Raw genomic sequence first — 21,849 nt, forward strand, 5'->3', positions numbered from 1 at the left:
ACATCAGGAGACGTGGAGGAGGCCGTAGGAGGGCAACAACCCAGCAGCAGGACCACTACCTCCACCTTTGTGCAAGGAGGAGCAGGTGGAGCACTGCCAGAGCCCTGCAAAATGATCTCCAGCAGGCCACAAATGTGCATGTGTCTGCTCAAACGGTCAGAAACAGACTCCATGAGGGTGGTATGAGGGCCCGGCGTCCACAGGTGGGGGATGTGCTTACAGCCCAACACCGTGCAGGACGTTTGGCATTTGCCAGAGAAAACCAAGTTGGCATATTCGCCACTGGCGCCCTGTGCTCTTCACAGATGAAAGCAGGTTCACACTGAGCACATGTGACAGTCTGGAGACGCCGTGGAGAACCTTCTGCTGCCTGCAACATCCTCCAGCATGACCGATTTGGCGGTGGGTCAGTCATGGTGTGGGGTGGCATTTCTTTGGGGGGTCGCACAGCCCTCCATGTGCTCGCCAGAGGTAGCCTGACTGCCATTAGGTACCGAGATGAGATCCTCAGACCCCTTGTGAGACCATATTCTGGTGCGGTTGGCCCTGGGTTCCTCCTAATGCAAGACAATGCTAGACCTCATGTGGCTGGAGTGTGTCAGCAGTTCCTGCAAGGGGAAGGCATTGATGCTATGGACTGGCTCGCCCGTTCCCCAGACCTGAATCCAATTGAGCACATCTGGGACATCCTGTCTCGCTCCATCCACTAACGCCATGTTGCACCACAGACTGTCCAGGAGTTGGCGGATGCTTTAGTCCAGGTCTGGGAGGAGATCCCTCAGGAGACCATCCACCACCTCATTGTAGGGAGGTCATACAGGCACGTGGAGGCCACACACACTACTGAGCCTCATTTTGACTTGTTTTAAGGACATTACATCAAAGTTGGATCAGCCTGTAGTGTGGTTTTCCACTTTAATTTTGAGTATGACTCCAAATCCAGACCTCCATGGGTTGATTTGATTTCCATTGATCATTTTTGTGTGATTTTGTTGTCAGCACACTCAACTATGTAAAGAAAAAGGTATTTAATAAGAATATTTCATTCATTCAGATCTAGGATGTGTTATTTTAGTGTTCCCTTTATTTTTTGAGCAGTGTATATATATGTTGAAGAAGGTGGGGTTTGTTCACAAAATGGAACAAACACCAAATTGAGACTCTGCATGCAGAATTCTGCAAAAACATCCTCTCGCTCTCTCTTTCTCTATTGTCCTGCAAACCGAGTGAAGTGGACATCCTTGAGCAGGGGGATACTACCTCTATCTAACTCCATCCATCTCTCTCCCTCTATTTCTTTCTAATAAGAGCACGTTCAGATACAGCAGAAGGGTGACCTCTCAACCCAGCCCCCCCCCCCCCGCTGTTCCATCTGTTTGCATACTCCCTTCCGCTCTGTTTCTTTCTCTCCCTCTATCGATACCTCCCACTTTCTCTCTGGCATGGAAAAGTACATGTCAGTCTCCACAGACTTGCACCCCTCGATATACATTGACTCTCTCCCTTCTAAACACTCTTGCTTCCTGTGAGTCGGTCTGTCCTGCCATCACTCTCTCTCTCGCATTCTTTCGCTCCATCTCTGTGAAAACCAGTGGCTCTTAGAGACTGAACAGGCCTCTCGCCACAGCCAACCTTCTGGTCTGCACAATGTCACCCTATCTTTCCATCTCTCTCTCGCTCTCTCAGACAGACAAAGGGAAGAGAAGAACTACAGTATACCTACCTCGGTCTAAACATCAGCACCACAGGTAACATCCACAAAGCTGTGAACGATCTGAGAGACAAGGCAAGATGAGCCTTCTACACCATCAAAAGGAACATCAAATTTGACATCCCAATTAGGATCTGGCTAAAAATATTTGAATCAGTTCTAAAACCCATTTCCCCCTATAGTTGTGAGGTCTAGGGTCCACTCACCAACCAAGAGTTCACAAAATGGAACAGACACCAAATTGAGACTTTGCATGCAGAATTCTGCAAAAACATCCTACGTGTACAACTTAAAACACAAAAGAATGCATGCAGAGCAGAATTAGGAAGATTCCCACAAATGATCAAAATACAGAAAAGAGCAATTAAGATTCTTTCAGCCACCTAAAAAGGAAGTGATTCTCAAATCTTCCATAACAAAGCCTACACCTACAGAGATGAACCTGGAGAAGAGTCCCCTCAGCCAACTGGCACTGGGACTCTGTTCACAAACACAAACAGACCCCACAGAGCCCCAGCACAGCAACACAATTAGACCCAACCAAATGATGAGAAAACAAAAAGATAATTACTTGACACATTGGATAGAATCAACAAAAAAAAAGCAAACTGGAATGTAATTTGTCCCTAAACAGAGAATACTCAGTAGCAGAATACCTGACCACTGTGACTGACCCAAAATGAAGGAAAGCTTTGACTATATACGGACTCGGTGAGCATGGCCTTGTTATGGAGAGCGGCCGCCATAGGCAGACCTGGCTCTTAAGGGAAGACAGGCTATGTGCCCACTGCCCACCAAATGAAGTGGGAAACGACCTGCACTTCCTAACCTCCTAACCTCCTCCAAATGTACAACCATATTAGAGACACACATTTCCCTTAGAATACACAGATCCACAAAAAAATGTGAAAACAAATCCCGTCTTGATAAACTCCCATATCTATTAGGGATATGGCTGTTTAATCTGTTTTATCTGCCTGCAGACCGTCTCTCCCCTGTGACTTCCATCTGTGCAGCACAGCAGCAGTCAGTGAGAGGGAGAGGCAGGGAGTGAGTCATCCACTGGGCTACGACAACGCTTTGCAGCAATCACATTCCAGGACTTGTCATTTTAATAGGACACACACAGGTACAGTCGGCAGACAGTAGCCTATACGTGGACATAAACGTCGAAATAAGTATTTTTTATTTTATTAATTTTTATTTTAAGTATTTTATTATTGAGCTCCAGACTGAAAATACAGTCGAAGCCAAACAGGCAGCTACGTAGCTGTCTGATATATAGACAAGAGGCTCGTCTATATGTCTTAGTCCCTATGACAGGGAGCTGGCTGCCCGTCATTGAGGACGGAGCGTCCGTTAACTTTAACTCAATAAAGCTGTTCAGAAAGACAGCTGAGATTCGGCAGCAGCTGTGGACCTTCTGGAGGGAAAGTAGTCCGACAGTAATCAGACAGCCTGACACTGAGCACATAACAGTCTCAGACCAGACTCTGAGAATGATCTGCGTCTCGGTCTGTCTTCACCTTCCAATGTGTCGCAGTCTGTCTCAACTAAGCCATGTGTGTCTGAACAATATGATCAACTGATGACGTACGTTCAAAATAACTATTGGACTGAAGTGGAGGGGGGGGGAAAGACTCACATGGTAATAGATCGCTCGTGTTGTGTCTAAATTATTGAGACATAACAGAAAGTTCGCACGTAAGGAATGTAAATATTTATGGAGTGGTATTCTCTTACTGTCCTAGCTAGCCTCCCTGTGACCTCCAAACGAAACAGACAGACGCTTCGTCTCTGCGGGAGAGGGTTACACGGACGGACGGACGGACGGACAGACACAGACACAGACACACACTGCATTTATAATCCTATCGTGGAAACAGGCCATTTCAGAGTGTTTAACTGAAATCCATCATGGAGAGACTTTTAGGAGTCTCTCTGATACTTGGGCTAAATAAACAGAATAGTCTTTATTAAGGAAAGATTCCCTAGCTGTCTGCTCATAACAGAGCCCTGTGTTAAAGTGTTAGCAGTTCTCACTCTGCTCTGGTGGTAGTATCTGGTGAGTCCTCAATGATTGTCCATCTATCCATGTGTTCTGTCCACGCACATGCCCGAGCAGGCACGCACACATGCAGTGACACAGGTGAGAGCCGGCTCCCTGCGTTAAATCCGGGCACATAATCAGAGGGCAGTTAGAGAAGGTGAGAAAACGCAACAAAGGACGGCGCTACCGCCCTATGAGTGGGAGTGTGTGTGTGTGTGTGTGTGTGTGTGTGTGTGTGTGTGTGTGTGTGTGTGTGTGTGTGTGTGTGTGTGTGTGTGTGTGTGTGTGTGTGAAAAGACAATCAGCGGGCAGGAGCGTAGGTGAAAAATGGCGACAAAGGACACCGTCGCCAGTGAGAAGGTGAGAGTGTGACAGAGCATGTGCAAGCATGTGTGTAGCCTATTCTGTGTATGCAGAATTCTGATGAGAGTGCAATGTCCGGTACCCCTCTGTTCTCCTGCTACCCAGCCCCGCTCAGAGAGATGAAATACAGGTCCAACACAGAGCAGCCAAGCCCTGTACTGGCTAAGAGGTACGCTAGCTCTTAATCACTCAAGCCTCATGGCTGCATCCCAAATGGCATCCTTTCCCTATATAGTGCACTATTTTTGACTGGAGCTCTGGTTAGAGATAGTACACTATATAGGGAAAGGATGCCATTTAGGACACAGCCTCTGTCTGCATCCTCTGGCTCAGCAGGGTTGATGATATCAAGGGGTTGTTATGTGATGCTGGCCGCCCATAGATTTATGACCCTCTTCATGCCCTCTAACCTCCAAACCCTCCCTATTTAGTTTGATCAAACCACTCACTATTGGTCCACCATGTCAGCACTGTGTAAAGTACCATCAGCACTCAAATCATACAATGGCTGTCTATTCACTTTAGGTAGGCCTATCGAATATATTGCTGGCAAAGCAAGAAAGTTTGGATTAACATTATAGACTGGATTGTTATGGGTACATTTCCTACAACATATGGCATTTTATGAAGTTTTTTTTGCAAGTATCTTGGCGGTAGTCTGTGATCATTGTCAGGCCGGTCAGAGCAGATGACAAAATGACACCTGAGGGAAGACCAGTCTGTTCATGGGTGGTACAGATGTTAATTTGACCAGTATTGTTGGAGCAAAAAAATCCTGCAGCAACAGGATTTGAAGGTTTAGTCCATAATGTTGCTTGATCTTTGGTTAGGCTATTAGCTGCCAAAAATCTGGCCACATGAAAAGTGCAATACTGTTAATATAGCCTTGTGTCACTGCAAATTTTCAGTGAATTTATGTAAATCACGAAGCTCTGCTCTGCTTTTCCTGTGGTGCAGGAAAACTCTCGGCAACGAAAGTTTGATCAAATTAAGATCCTTTGTATATGTAAACTGCTTTGTGTGTTTTCAATTCAAACCAAGGCGCCAAACGTGTCTTGTTTCGGTTTTTAGAAGGACACATCCATCGGGGCCTTTTGTGTAAAAGCTTTCCAATGCCACATTGATATGCTGTCAGAACCAGTGGTGGCCACTAATTGGTTGAATACCCGGGGCGCAGGGTGGTTGAAGTTGTCAACAAAGCAGCATGACAGAAATATGACACCACATTTTCGAACTAATGGTAGTTTATTTGAGAACATATATAAAGCAATCTGTGCATTTGAACAAGAGCTTAAATACACCAATTTCACTGGCTGCCGCTGGTTTAAAACAGATTAGATTATACTATTCAGAATGAGCAGCAGGGTCACGAAAGAGCACAGCCGTGGGAATTAGGGGTACGGAGGGGGCTGCAGCACCATTAAAATATATATATATTTTTTTTAAACATTGAGCCTTAACTAGTCCTCTATTAGTGGACCAATGCAGCCCTCTGTAGTGCATGTATATTTTTGTTTTAGCTATCTACTTATCAAAGGTAGATAACTGGCTAATTTGACAAAAGATCTACCAAACTATTTCTCAATGTTTTTCAAAATTACTGTAGCTGGCTAATTAATTTGATTGTGCTTTATGATACACACGGTTTTATGTCGTTTTAGTCCACACAACATGTCGCCCTGTAACCTACAGTGGAACCTGAGGGAAACGATCAAATTGGCCAGTCAACATCATGCTTTTTTTGTCCTACCAGATCCATGATGAGAAGGTTCTAGCTATTGTATCGCTTTGCCCGACTCTTGTTGGATGTAGATGTCCAGTTTATCAGCTCCCAGGCTCCCATGACTATTATGATTCTTTATTTACAAGTTAATTACAATTTTCTTTTAGCTTTAGCGCTATCTGTACCTGTTAGAGCAGATCGAGTCTCATTTTTGCTAAAAATATTATTATATTATTGATCGATTGACTATGACTTTTCAGATCGCCCAGTAATGCTATCTGCAGGGTTAGCTTCAGGAAAATATTGCAATTCTTCAGCCATTCCTGGACTTGTGACCAAAAACAGCTACATATGGACAGTACCAAAACAAATGATCTAATAATTCTGCCTCTTCGCAGCAAAATCTGCAGAGCTGGGAAGGTTGTATCTGTCACGCCCTGATCTGTTTCACCTGTTCCTGTGATTGTCTCCACCCCCTCCAGGTGTCGCTTATTCTCCCCAGTGTTTTTATCCCTGTGTTTCCTGTCTCTCAGTGCCAGTTCGTCTTGTATGTTAGTCAAGTCAACCAGCGTGTTTTTATCCCTGTGTTTCCTGTCTCTCAGTGCCAGTTCGTCTTGTATGTTAGTCAAGTCAACCAGCGTGTTTTTATCCCTGTGTTTCCTGTCTCTCAGTGCCAGTTCAAGTCAACCAGTGTGTTTTTCCTGTACTCCTTTTGCTATTCTCTTTTTGATAATCTTCCCAGTTTTGACCCATGCCTGACGCTGGACTACTTTCCTGCCTGCCTGATCATCCTGCCTGCCCTGACCTTGATTCTGCCTGCCCTTTGGTACCTTTTGGACTCTGAACTGGTTTTGATGCTTTTGCTTGTCCACGACCATTCTCTTGCCTTACCCTATTGGATTAATAAATATTGTAAGACTCCAACCATCTGCATTTGGGTCTCGCCTTGTGTCATAATAGTATCCCCCATATAAATAACATTCTGTTGGTTGCAAAAATTGTTTAGAATAATTTAAATGTAAAAATCCTACGTTTTGAATCAGGCGTCGTTTTACATATCGGTTCATAAACCATGTGCCATGGAATCGGTAAGTAAAAAATGTCTTCCCAACTATTTTGCAATCTATATGGCACGGCTATCAATTTCTTTGTCCTTACAAGCCCTTTTAACCAACAATGCAGTTTTAAGAAAAAAAGTGTTAAGTAAAAAAATAAAAGTAACATAATTCAAGAGCAGCAGTAAAATAACAATAGCAAGGCTATATACAAGGGGGTACCGGTACAGTCAATGTGCAGGGGCACCAGTTAGTCGAGGTAATCGAGGTAATATGTACATGTAGGTAGAGTTAAAGTGACTATGCATTCCTCATGAAGCTGGTTGAGTGAATGCCAAGAGTGTGCAAAGTTGTCATCAAGGCTACTTTGAAGAGTCTGAATAATAAAATATATTTTGATTTGTTTAACACTTTTTTGGTTACTATGTGATTCCATATGTGTTATTTCATAGTTTTGATGTCTTCACTATTACTCTAAAATGTAAAATAAAGAAAAACCCTTGAATGAGTCGGTGCGTCCAAACTTTTGACTGGTACTGTATATACACACTGAACAAAAATCAAAACGCAACATGTAATGTGTTGGTCCCATGTTTCATGAGCTGAAATAAAATATCCCAGAAATGTTCCATATGCACAAAATACTTATTTCTCTCAAATGTTGTGCACAAATGTTCTTATAATCCCTGTTAGTGAGCATTTCTCATTCACCAAGATAATCCATCTACCTGAAAGGTTTGGCATATCAAGAAGCTGGTGCACCTTGTGCTGGGGACAATAAAAGGCCACTCTAAAAAATGTAGTTTTGTCACACAACAGCATGCCACTGATGTCTCAAGTTTTGAAGGAGTGCAATTGGCATGCTGACTACAGAAATGTCCACCAGAGCTGTTGCCAATGAATTTACTCTTAATTTCTCTACCATAAGCCTCCAACATAATTTTAGATCATTTGGAGGTACGTCCAACTGGCCTCACCACCACAGACCACATGTAACCAAGCCAGACCAGGACCTCCACATCTGGCTTCTTCACCTGGCAGTCACCCGGACAGCTGATGAAACTGAGGAGCATTTCTGTCTGTAATAACGCCCCTTTGTGGTGTAAAACTCATTCTGATTGGTTGTGCCTGGCTCCCCACGGCTGCGCCCCTATCTAGTCATGTGAAATCCATAGATCAGGGCCTTTTGAATTTATTTAAATTGACCGATTTCCTTAAATTAACTGTAAAATTGTTGAAATTGTTGCATTCTGCGTTTATATTTTTGTTCAGTATAATTTCTACATTTGTTTTTGCCATGTTTAATCTAGATACTGAATACTTTTACGTTACATTATGGGAGCTAAACATACCAAAATATATATATATATATATATATACATGTATAAAAAAAAATCCTGAAAGTATATATTTTTTTGAAAGTACTAAGGACTAATGTTACATGTAATTTTGTCTTTGAAACATTTAATTGAAATACTGTAGAATTCCATTAATTCCTTTGGAGGACTGATTTTCTGAGGAGTGCCAATATGCCGACCAGCAGCTTAAAAGCCTGTCATTGGCCAATACATAGCATCAACAATCCAGGGTTTATATACATCATTGGTCCACTGGCATCCGGTTTAAACAGGCCAACATCACATGCGCACTTGCACTCAGTGCGCACAGGGAGAAGCGCGAGCAACGACGACGTCATCACGTCATCCAAAAACATGGCAGACATTGGATGAATTTAAAATATCTTCAGCTGTGAGTGATGAAGAAAAACAAATCGGCCTCGGGGACAATTATTTGAATAGTTCAATTGATATTTTACGCACAAAAGTGATGACCAAAATGTCTTATTAGGAATTTCCAAATCTGCCTTCTCCATGTGGCCTTGTATGGAAATGGTATTTTTGGACCGGGCGTCAGATAAACTGCAGTACCGAAGCAAAACTATAGGACCGGAACCCTGGCCCCTTACCATAGGAATGCAAGACAGGGGAAAACAACAGCAAGCCCAAAATTCTCCGCTGGAGTCCTGTTTTGCACCGGGGGGAGAGCTGTGATGGCATCTGTTATGGTAAACCAGGAATGTATCCTATCAATGAAAGATGGCTGGCCAGGCCTGTAATAGGCTTGGGAGAAATAGGCTAAGTAATCGATAGTTCGATTGTAATTTAAATAGAATGACAGATGTTTGCCATTATCTAATAGAATAGTAATTCACCAGGAATAAAACTCCATCCTTGGACCTATTAACAGGTCAGGTCTCAAACAATCATGACCTGTCAGCAAGAATGAATAGAACCACAACTTCATGGTTCATAGCAGTATGTAGGTCTGTAGCCCAAGGGCCAAGTTATGCTTTACTTCCTCGCAACTTCAGCCAACTACCGCTGTTTGCATGGTGAAGGGCCACTCTCCTTAGTCGTACTAAAACGGATGGTTTCCGGGTTTCAGGGATACCGTATTTACAACTTAACTTCCGTTTACCCTGAAAACGTATTTGGGGTCTCCACTCAGGTGACGTTAGGTTAAAGACCAGCTGAATTATTGATTGGATGGATGCCTTATTTTCAGGAAGAGGATTTAGGACTAAGATGAACAGTAATAAATATATTGTTCACCGTAGGCCTACTGACCACGAACAATATACTTGAGTTATTAGGGGATATTTAATATTACATGCCCAAAAGCAGAGCAACTGTTGGAGCCTGCTCATAATCTTTCTAACAGCAAAATAAAACAACAGGTATATAACTATATAGGTAGGCCTACAAAAGTCATAGCCCCCATACAAATCCTTACCATATCGACTTTTAGTTTTCGAATCTTCTCATCTAGGCTCTTCCTCTCTGTGATGTCTCCGTCTTTGGTCTCCGGCGAGTTCAACTTGGCATCTCCGCGTTGCGTTGACGCCTCTTCCCGCATCCACTTTAGCAAACCCTCCGGTGTCTTCCGTCCGATTTTCACCTCCAAATCTTTTAAATCTGGAACAGAGTCGTTGGAAACTGTGCCTTCATCCATAATCTTCCGTTCTTTGTTAAATCAAAAGTACACTACGTCCTCAGCTGTGTTTCTTGGATATCCTTGTCTGTTAAACTGCAATAACAGAAATCTGTAAGTGTAATGTCTGGCATCCTATGACCTACACAACTCCTCCACAATCAATGCGCCAGAGAGATAATAGGATAAATAATGCACCAGGTCCTTTTATAGTTTTTTGAAATATGCCGAACTCTGGAAACATTAATAGACTATACTGCTGTTGAGCTCATGGATGTAGAACATAACCTATTACCATTGCAAACACGTCGATATGGTGAAGTTAGTGCTGTTATAGCCTATTCCCAGTATGCAAAATGACGTTCCAGAACTTTGACATCAAGTGCATTTCAGATGCTGAATTAAAGGTTAGAAGACCTATTTTCCAGACGTTGAAAATATGTAATCTACAGGATATTGAAAATAGTATTTTTCCATAATTGATCATATGTCCAAATTTGAACTACTATACATTCTCAATTATCACAACAATAATTTTTTATACTTAATATCAAAGAGAACCCAATTAAAGATTGCTTCCATCTATTTGCACTTATGTTAGCTTTTTCAAAACCTTTGAAACGTGCAGCAATTATTTTCAGATTAGTCTATACAACAGACCAAACCAACAGACCATTTCAAATACAATAACATTCTGAGTAACGGTTACAGATGTTTTATTGCTATGACTGATATGTTGTTATTTATTTAGCTTAGTTGAATGCACTGACTGTAAGGCACTCTGGATTAGACCATCTGCTGAATTACAAAAATGCAAATGTGTTTTTTTTATTACTTGCAAAGCATGCTGGACATTATTCTAATGTCTTCCACCGCCAAATAAGTACAAATTTGGCTGTTGCGGACCAGATCCAAATCTGAACTAATCATAGACCTCGGGTATGTTTCACAAGTTGGAACATCACAGTACAGCACAGTTTAGTACAGTAGAGCATAGTAGAACACAGAAGACAATGTACAGTACAATACGGTACAGTGGTTGCTCAACTAAACGTTTTGAGATTATGCTGCTGGATTCAGAGGAAATTTGTGGTTTAGTACGGTACCCTTCGTCACTGCTTCATTGCTCCAGACCAGCGCAAGGGGGAGTTAGAGCACTGATTATGCTTTTGGGTCCCAAGGTGCTAATATGTCACTAACTGACAATGAATGGGCGACATAAACCAAATAGAAACTGATAATTGTGCACAACTTCAAAATGTAATTTCGCCTCCCGGGTGTACTGCAGCACCAGTACAGCGCCAGAGACTCTGGGTTCGCGCTCAGTGACTCCTGTGGCGGGCCGGGCACAGTGCGCGCTAACCAAGGTTGCCAGGTGCACAGTGTTTCCTCCGACACATTGGTGCAGCTGGCTTCCGGGTTGGATGCGCGCTGTGTTAAGAAGCAGTGCGGCTTGGTTGGGTTGTGTATCGGAGGACGCATGACTTTCAACCTTCGTCTCTCCCGAGCCCGTACGGGAGTGGTAGCGAAGAGACAAGATAGTAGCAACTAAAACAATTGGACACCACGAAATTGGGGAGAAAAAGGGGTAAAAATTAAAATAAAAAAATAATCATTTCCATGAACTGAATGATGAGGATTAATAAGGTGATTGAATTTAGAACAGTGTAAGAATGGCTATTCCTCTGTCCTGCACGCACACCCCAGGAAAAATACACAGGTTTTTTTTCTACTCGTCAGTAACACTAAGGTTTTTATACCCAGAGAAACTAAAATGTTCAATTATATTCCATGATATTCTTATAGTTGATGGTGCAGTAATAGCCTTGGCACTTACATAAAGCTGAGTGACTCACTCATTCATTGCTTTGGATCAAAATAAATAAGGATAAAGATTCTTTCTGATATTCTTTAATAAAGAAATGTTTTGGTTATCCTGACCTGGACACCATGTCTCTAAAAGGAAAAATATTACCACCGTCTCTTGCGCATGTCACTTTCCATATGGATCCATAACGAATTACTATGGGAATAAATATCCCTGAATGACAGAAATATTGGAACAAAGTAGGCTAATGAAGGTAAACAAATGGTTGCTTACTGGAAAATACTCTTTCAAACTTATTGGAAGAGGCAAGTGGAAGGGGGAAAAGACAGCATTCAGAGGTCAAGATAGCGCTGTTCTGAGACAAGCATGGGTACTGGTCTTGATAAATTAACCAGATTTCTTTTATTTTCACTGAATCTCCGTTTGGGTATAGGTTAGACTACAATTAGGGTGTGGAAATGTTATGATTATTTTGGTCTTACTGTAGTACTGTAGCCTACTCCCGACCGGTCACATTGTACAGCGCCATTATGGGCTATTAGCAGGACAATGGACTCTTGCCAAGAAGGAGGGTATGGGGAAAATTGTCTCATAAAATGTATGTCTTAGTTAGGTTGGCTGTATCACAACCGGGCATGATTGGGAGTCCCTTAGGGCGGCACACAATTGGCCTAGCGTTGTCCAGGTTTGGCCAGTGTAGAGTCCGTCATTGTAAATAAGATTTTTTTCTTAACTGACTTGCCTAAAGGTCATGTTGTACAGAGTTATATTTTCCTAACAGAAATCTGAGGGTTTCGTTTTTAGTTGTTTTTGGAATAGAAACACCATAATATTAATCAAATTATTAAGCTACATTTCTTCAAATCAATCCCACACACTATGTTCTTACAAAAAGGGTTTATGAAGCGACGGTGGGCTTTTGGTTTCTCTCCCTCTAAAAACAGAAATAATTCTAAATAACAAACGGACTTTATTTACACTATTAGTAAGAATGTCTCACTTCATGTTTAAGAATGGCCTTTTTCTCACTCACATTCGGTTATTTGAAAACCAAATCATCTCCAAAATATCGTTATTTTTTAAACAAACCATAGAAAGTTGGTTGCAATTTCAGTTTAATCCATTAGAAAAGACAGAACAAATAATAAACAAATGTAGTGGTTAAACTCAAATATACAAGTTGATTAAAAAAATATATAAATTGGAACCTTTAACAAGTGGAAGGGGGGAAAAGTATTATTAACCCTGTTTTTCACAAGCATAGTAGGCTGTGAATTCTGAAGAAAAAAAAAACATTTCTAGGAGTAGGACAATATATATTGGTCATATTAGTCATGGCTCCTGATTGGCACAGTGGTCTAAGGCACTGCATCTCAGTGCAAGAGGCGTCACTACAGTGCCTGGTTTGAATCCAGGCTGTATCACATCTGACCATGTTTGGGAGTCCCATAGGGCAGTGCACAATAGTCCGGGTTAGGGGAGGGTTTGGCTGGCCGGGATGTCCTTTTCCAAAAAATAGGCACGGTGGGCTTTTGGTTTCTCTCCCTCTAAAAACGGAAATAAATATTTTGGCCTTTATAAATATTATTTTGGCCTTTATTCAGATTACAATCGCTCACTTTCGGTTATTTGAAAATGAAATCTCCAAAATATCGTCATTTTTTAAACAAAGTGATTATTATTATTAATTAATTTAGAATTATATAAAAGCCTTAGATATTGTCACAGATCAGATTTGCCCTTACAAAAAATTCCCCTTAGATATTCATTTAGAATCCTCCATTCTCTAAATGTAATTATTGGCGGAGAGTCACATCATTGAAAAAAATATTTGTACATATACTGTAAGCCTACCGTAGGCGACATGAGTCTCACTAGTGTTGAGTAATATGCTGTTAAAAGTGGTGTAGGTCTTATTTATTTAAAAAGCATATTGAAGTTAGAAGCAATAGGATTTGAAGCAATAGCCTACCCGCGTGGGGTCAACTATTTCAGCACCGTTTCACGCTGCTTTGAGAAGCATGAGGACTGGTCTTGATAAATCAATTCGATTTTATTTTCACTGAATCTCCGTTTGGATATTGGTTAGATTACAATTAGGGTGTGGAAATGTTATGCCCTTAGTACTGTAGCCTACTCCCGACCGTCATGTTATACAGCGCCATATTTTCCTAGCGGAAACCCTGAGGGGTTTGTTTGTCGTGGAATAGAAACACCATAATATTAATCTAATTAATTAAGCTACATTACTTAAAGTCAATCCCTTAAAATCATTCCCATTCTTACAAAAAAACATTTTCTAGTACAGCCAATATTGAAGACTATCAAATGATTCTCAAAGATGCCCTCTGGTGTTCAAACTAGCACTAACTAGCATTAATGGCAACAATGGCTGACAATTAAACAACGTGCCACAGAATTCTGCGGCAGCCCGCAAGTTGTGATGCAGTATGACGCAACTTTTACAGGAAGAACCACTGTATGATACGGTACAGGACAGTAGTTTTATTCATTAGAGCACAGTATTGTACAGTATAGTTGAGTTTAATTTAGTACAGTAAAGTTTTGTTCAGAAGAGTACAGTACAGTAAACTCTACTTTACTTTTTTTTACTGTACTCTAGTGTTCTCTACTGTACTATACTCTATACTTTTCTTTACTTTACTGTAATCTGCTGTTCTCTACTGTACTGTGCTGTCCAAACTTGTGAAACATAATGTCTATATTTGGCCTAAATCAAGGCCGGTTCTAATCGCACCCAAAAATATGTCCAAAAGATGTTGCCTGAAGTCAATTGCTTAGTGGGTTGAATTGATGTGCCCATCAGCTGAAATAAATACACTTTCACTGGGCTGTATTATGTTAAATTCCCACTGGAATTGGACAAAAAGTACATTGCTTCTCGGTGGAGGTATATCTATAATAATGTGAAGCTTTCTCAGAAAAAAACAGTTGCATAAACCTATGAAATAATAGCATGCACTTATCTGTAGTCCAGACGATTGGTTTTGCTTCAGTTCTCACTATGGAATAGTCCTTTCTGGGTAAGGCTAGTAATTAGTTACGCTATTCATGAAATATGCAACAGAGAGCTGAATCCAGGAGTCCAGATTCCACCTGCATGATGACATTGACAGCCGCAGAGAGAAGGGAGCGCACAACTTAGCTGCCATAAGTAGCCTACTGTAAAACATCTTTATTGAGTACCACAGTATGAGTCATAATACCCATAAAACCTAGCGGTAAAACTCAGAAGTAGTTCCAATTGTTTTTTCACCATTCATTTTTTTGCGTATGAGGTTTTTAACTACTTCATATAAGGTCTGTGTTTCGTGTAGGCTTACCCTGGAGTGATGTATTGATAACCGTGCAAAGCTCTCTTGGACAAGATAACTTATATCAATATATTTGTCTGTAATTGTCCCACAAAAATGAAACACTAATGAGCCACTAATGTGGCTATCATACAGAACTACACATCCTGTCGCATATTTCACCATGCAGTAACCTGTCAAGTAGATATTATAGCCTTTTTAGTTTGATATCCTGTATTTCTTATGTATATTCTTGTTTAGAATTTTTCAAATTACCTAGCTAGCTACCTTAAATACATTTAATTACTAGAATTACCATCTGGACTTTGTAGCGAACTAGCTAACCTTAGGTCTCTCCGTCGATCTGAACCCAGCTAGCACAGTGGATCTGGGCCGATTCCGGCTGAGAGTCAGGGCACTCGGCCGACGTCATGTGGCCCGAGTCTTGTCCACCCTTGGCAGTATTACCTACGGCTAGGATGCGGGGAATGAGCTCGGAATGATTCTGGTGTAAGTTATCTGGCCCAGATGTATTACTAGGGGCTCGGGACGATTCCGATGTGAGTTATCTGGCCCAAATGTATTACTTGAGCCTCGAGCCGATTGTGGCTACTCTCTGGCAGATGATTACAAGGGCTGCTTTATATAATTAACATTTCATTATTTATTTATTTTTCCATATTTTCCTCATTGTTTTCGTGATCAAATAAAAACTATAAAAAATTAAGAGTCCTGTTTAAGTAGTATTTTAGTATTTTGATACTTTATGCAAGGCAAATTGATAAGCATTAAAAACTTTGTGGATGGGGCCTCCTGAGTGGCGCAGTATTATTCTAACCTCAGTGTGGAAATAAATTTAAAATGCAAGAAAATCAAGTTTGACTGCACTGGACCTTTAAAACTGCAACATTCTCTACGCCCCATGGCAAAATGTGTAGAATTGCAGGAAATGTATTTTAAAACATGACATTCTCTCTCCACTGTCAAGATGGGGGCCAGTAAAATGTTTTGTAGCGATGTGGGGGGCCTGTCATGCCAAATAATGTCCCCAGGCCAAATAGTGCCCCCTCTACGTCACAATGGATTTCGATAAACTGTTAGCGTCCATTGCTATATCAACGGTGGGATGACCTAATGATTCAAATTTTGGAGATCATTTCAGTCTAAATGACGATCTTTTCATCGTCACTATGCAAACAAGGCTGATTTCTGCGACAATTTCGCTGTTGAACAAGTTTTGTTAAGCTAATAAAATGGAAACATTAATTCGAACAACTTTGGAGTACCTTGTGAACCTTACAACATGAAATCCATGTCTGGCGGCCATGTTTTAATTCGAACCTATCCTTCCCTTATCTACACTGAAATAATATAAATTCAGTTGTCCTCTATTATGATCATTTTTTTTCTGTCTGGCATATCTCATTAGTATGAACCTTGTGGTTGAATATATATGTATCTATTGTAGGTCCTAGGATACAACAATGAATAATGTGGAACAAATAAATACCATCAAAGGATACCATACAACTTACAATAATGAACACCTTATGAAATAGCTGAGAAACCAACCTGACAATATTTAAGATTTGAAATACATAAACTTTGATCGTTTTTGGTGCAGTTGTGTCATTAATATTTTTTCACAGATTTGCTGTGCACTCACATGGCAATCATAGACTAAAATACTTAATTCTGGTGTGTGGAATAAAGAGGTGGGTGCTGTGTGGGTGGGAGGTTCTGCCTGTCACTTGTTCTCAACAGGCAGCCAGTCTCAGAAGGGGGACTTGAAGAGGGAGACTGCAGGGAGTCCAGGCGCGGCTGCTCTCTTTGCTCTGAGTGTTTGCAGTGCTAGTGTTTTTAGATAATCTGTGTTTCTCAAATTTTATGTGCCCAGTATGATAGTTTTCTTGCTCTTACTTAGCAGATAATGACAACAGTAGCTGTACATGATGTAATGAAAGTTGGAGGGTGGTTGGTAATGGAGGACATCAGGTGGATCCACGTCTGGGTGTTGGGCAGAACCCCTAGCTCATGGAGAACAGGAGCAGAGTTAAAGGGAACAGGGTAGGAGACAGAGACGTAAACAAGGAAACACACAGGTTACACTTTACTGTGAGAAAATTTGATGGATTAGTGCCGTGTTATAAATGGGAGATATGTACTTTTCAACACATTTGGAAGGTATAGCCTACCTCAAGCTGGTCCCCCTCTGACTCAGATCACAGAGAATCAGACTGATCCAAACTCACTGGTTCTGGTGGATGGGTTACCTCCTGGGGGGCTCGGATAGTCGATGGTCCTAAAGTCATTTGGAGAAGTAAATTGAAGAGGTATACTTTCTCAAATGTCAACCAAAGCTTAACATACTTTGTCTATTGGGCTTCACCGAAGTGTAGGGCGTCAGTGCTTCCAGTGGTCGACCGTCCAACTGCTCCAACTGTAGAAGATTGTTGGCTTCCACCGAGGTAACCCTAGGAAGACAAAGAAAAATATCAGTGTTAATGACAATGAAACTGAAACTAGCTTCAGGTTATTTTGTGTGCAAATGCATATAGTTATTATCAAGATTTTTTTATATTCATTTTAACAGATGGTGACCTCAGCTAGGAGAGAAAAAGCAGCGAGATTTCCCGGGTCTCGCCTTCCTTTCATCCTTCTTCCAAACCAAGTAATTCGCTCGGATGTCGTAGCACTTGGTCCCCTTCTTGATTCTGCTCCGGTAACTCCCCTTCTGTTTCTCCTGCGCCTTGTCCATGTTCAGTCTCAACTTGATTGATGACAGGAATACATGCAATTATATTTCATGTTACAAATACATTTCTTACATATCTCTTGGAGGGCAAGAAAATAAATGAACAGCGGGCAATCATTTTTACCTGGTCAAAAACCTCCACATCCTTCTCAGTCCGTGCCTGAAGGTAGTACTCGAACGTGTTCTGATCTGGTTTGACAACTTCCACCACATCAGGTGGGGTTTCAGTGATCTGAAAGTACGTTATACAAAAATAGCAATAGACAAACACTAAGTCAATCACAAATTTGAAAGACTACAGTATATGCAATAATTGTATATACTACCACATTTTTTTTGCCTCGGTCAACAGCTGCGGCTCCCGTCCGTACTCGGCATGGATTCTGCTGTTGTGTGCAAAAAGAATTACCTTCAGGTAGTTCTCCCACCCTTCTTGGAACCAATCAAGGGACTTGCCATTGGCAGTCTTGAGGGTCTGGTTGGTCCATTCACCAAATCTGGAGGAGGGGGTAGAAAAGTGATATTTATAAACAATGTAAGATATTGAAATATGTCTGATTATGTACCATGGAAAAACTAATTGTAAAAAATAAATAAAACAAAACCATTGGTGACAGAATAACATAACATCCGTACCTTGTTCCAGCGTTAGAGAGATTACTTTATTCTTACCCGTATCTGTGTCATATAGTATGCAGATTTTCATGTGTGTACGGATACTGACACACACACACACACATTCTATAATATTGAACTCTGCTGTGGTCAAATAAAGAAACCACTACAACATTTTAATGTGGACACTTACCGATCATGTGCCATGGTGAAACAACTTTGATGGGCTTCAGCCAGTCTTTACCCTCTCAAACTTCTGGCAGGCTAGACAGGGTACTGGCCTTTAAAACCTCTTAAGGACCGTACCCTTTTTTTCAATTTTCACATAAAATGACATTCCCAAATCTAACTGCCTGTAGCTCAGGACCTGAAGCAAGGATATGTATATTCTTGATACCATTTGAAAGGAAACACTTTGAAGTTTGTGGAAATGTGAAATTAATGTATGAGAATATAACACATTAGATCTGGTAAAAGATAATGCGTTTTTTTTTTGTTCCATCAACTTTTGAAATGCAAGAGAAAAGCCAATGTATTATTTCAGTTTAGGCACAAGTTATATTTTGGCCACTAGATGGCAGCAATGTATGTGCAAAGTTTCCGACTGAACCAATGAACCATTGTATTTCTGTTCAAAATGTATCAAGTCTGCCCAAATGGTAAAGAAAGTGTTATATTTTCAGTTGTTTCGGCCCTCTGAAGCAGCAGGTAGTAGGCAGGTTGTCACTGTCAAAAACACCGTCCTTGGAGAGCAATTCTGAGGTAATAATTTTGTGTGGACTGAGCAAGCGTTTATGGGGTGAAATAGATCTAAAACTGCCCTCATTCTCCTTCCTTCGCAACCGCCATGAGGTAAAATAGAGCCAAGCAACCAGCATAGCAACGGACAGTTTGGTTCATTACGTAATCCGGTCAGAATGTTGCAAGTTCTAGCAACATAAGCTAGAACTCATTGAATCCCATTGTGACTTAGAGGGGGACACTATTTGGCATGGCCCCGCCAACCAAATCTCACTTAGGGCCCTCTAAAGGCTAGAGCTGGCCCTGTCTGGCTGTTTAACTTTTTCAGGAGTAGGGCCATTTGAGGTTTTTATTTGGCAGGTGATGAAATACCAATTTCAAAAAAATAAATGAATTTGATCTATTTCACCTCCAAGTCATCGAATTTGCTAGGTCAATAAAAGCTCAAATCTGTGACAGTCTGAGGTCCTATAGAGATCAGAGATAGTCCCTAATTTAGAGTGTCTCCGATGCTATAAATGCTTTTGCTTTTACTACAGGCTATGGCAGTGTTTTTCATTGTTGCAGTCCACCCCATTGCAAAGTGCACATTCACTTCCATAACATTTGTTCTAGGCTACCAAAATGTAAGAATATCATCCAAAATAAAACTGCAGTACAATGAAATAATGGTTGTTTAGTTAATGGTATCTGGTAGCTTGCTGTGTGTGTTTGCTTCTAATGGTAATCATTCGTCTGTGTTAGTAAATTGCACTGTTTATTGTGCTGCACATTTTCTTCTGTTCTACTGAATGCTTGTTTGATGTTCTACTATGACTAACTCAATTTGTTTTGAGAATTTGACAAATACCACGTAGGCCTTCAGTATGTAATTTATTATAATAGTCTATTACAGTCCATCAGGTTTTACAAACCCCAATTTTTCATCACATGTATTTCCATCAATAATTATTCAAAAATTATTACACCTGAATTTTACAGTGAAAATATTACCAGTATATTTTCCCTTAAAGCCTTTAAGCAACTAACATAATGTGTGTAGTAATTGTATTTTTATTTCAGTAGCTAAATAAAGAGGTAGGCATATCAGCTCCAGCTAAAACTTGGATTGAAAACACAGAGCAATAAGATCTGTGTGCAGGCAGCCTGCTTGTTCAAGTGCACTGGTCAAAATACCATACAACAGTTTGGACAGAGCGCCCAGTAGTCTACACAACAACAGTGCTGGAAAACAATGACAATTTCTCTAAACTTCGAAAAGATTCATCCTGCATGTTTTACTTTTGTAAGTAAGGTGGTTTTTTGTTGGGGAGAAGAACGTCAAGGAATTTTGGGGGGGGGCTAATTTTATCTAGCTAACGTTAGCTCACTGGCTAATTCTCCATGGACATACGTTTTCAATTTTACCTGTTGTAGCTAGCTAGCTAACGTTTTGAAATGTTGATATCTGTTTAGTTAATGACAGTAAGTGTGTGTGTGTGTGTGTGAGAGAGAAAGATGGCTGGATGGAGAGAGAGAAACATTGATTCAATTGATTGATTTATTAGTTTTGTGTGTAAATGAGCAAGCGAGAGAGAGAGATGGTTGGATCCTTATATTTGTGTATTTTGTATTTGACAATCCAATACATTTTGCCTGTCTCTGCTCCCCACCAACATTCATTCAACATTAATTCTAACATTACAACTCTCAACTGCTTTTTAAAATTTCAAATCTTTTTTTTTCAGGGATCTTCTAGCTTGGATGGAAGATTGGAGGAGGGAACAAATGGGAGTACAGTAGTTATCCAGCCTGCTGACTAAGAAATGTAAATAGTCTGTATTTTGCTGTCTATATCTCTCCGAATGTCAGCCTGACTGCCAGATTGCTGAGGGGCAACATAGTCAATGTCCTTGCTATGCTAAGTCTGACTTAGTGAAGACCTCAGGTAATGGTTAATCATGATTTGTTTCTTTCCTTACAGTTCTTGAAACATGTCAATGACCTCTATAGCAAGTACTTGGCCAAGTTACCAGTGACCTATTCCGCCACATCGCAAGGAAAGGAGAGAGCAGAACCACCCCTCCTTAAATCCATAGTCATTGACTAAGTTTAGTGTGCAAAAGTTTAGTGTGTTTTTTTCCCATTTGATCCTCTTATCTTCAATGTGTATTGAATCCTTCTAACCAGCTTTGTAAGAGCTAGGTTTGTACAGCTATGCTGATGATCATTAATAATTTAGCACGCCCAATTTTTCAGTTTTTGATTTGTTAAAAAAGTTTGAAATATCCAATAAATGTCGTTCCACTTCATGATTGTGTCCCACTTGTTGTTGATTCTTCACAAAAAAATACAGTTTTATATCTTCATGTTTGAAGCCTGAAATGTGGCAAAAGGTCGCAAAGTTCAAGGGGGCCGAATACTTTCGCAAGGCACTGTAGCTAGCCATTTACAAGGCACACCTCAAAATATGTTAACAAGCAAATTACAGTAGCTAACTAATTGTTTTGCTGAAAATGTACAGCAATTTGATACAGTGTGGGAGAGAGGGTGATTGGGTCTAATCTAGTGGGACATACAGTATTTCAATGTAATTTAAGACTGACTCAGTCATTCATCTGGTTTATCTTTCTCTTCACCATCTGATATGCCATACTAAATCGTACCATCAAATCACATCTCTCAATCACAAGAATGTGTGCACTCACACAAATGGGCTACACC

At 40.7% G+C, this 21,849-nt stretch overlaps 1 protein-coding gene and 1 long non-coding RNA gene across 2 annotated transcripts in view; one reads left to right on the plus strand and one right to left on the minus strand.

The window, feature by feature from the left end:
• The window catches only part of LOC112250520 (leucine rich adaptor protein 1), a 22,299-nt gene extending 12,052 nt beyond the window's left edge, over positions 1-10,247 (minus strand). The window contains exon 1 of the mRNA XM_024420744.2: positions 9,696-10,247. Within this exon, the coding sequence (XP_024276512.1) occupies positions 9,696-9,914 (219 nt within the window). The 5' untranslated portion in view covers positions 9,915-10,247. The remainder of the gene's footprint in view (positions 1-9,695) is intronic.
• Positions 8,578-21,437, plus strand: LOC112250529. Its single transcript, XR_002953537.2, has 3 exons — positions 8,578-8,967; positions 20,874-20,953; positions 21,110-21,437. It is a non-coding gene; the product is annotated as an uncharacterized LOC112250529 (long non-coding RNA).
• Positions 21,438-21,849: the final 412 nt, after the last annotated feature.

Source organism: Oncorhynchus tshawytscha, linkage group LG01, assembly GCF_018296145.1.
Source record: "Oncorhynchus tshawytscha isolate Ot180627B linkage group LG01, Otsh_v2.0, whole genome shotgun sequence".
Classification (NCBI taxonomy): domain Eukaryota; kingdom Metazoa; phylum Chordata; class Actinopteri; order Salmoniformes; family Salmonidae; genus Oncorhynchus; species Oncorhynchus tshawytscha.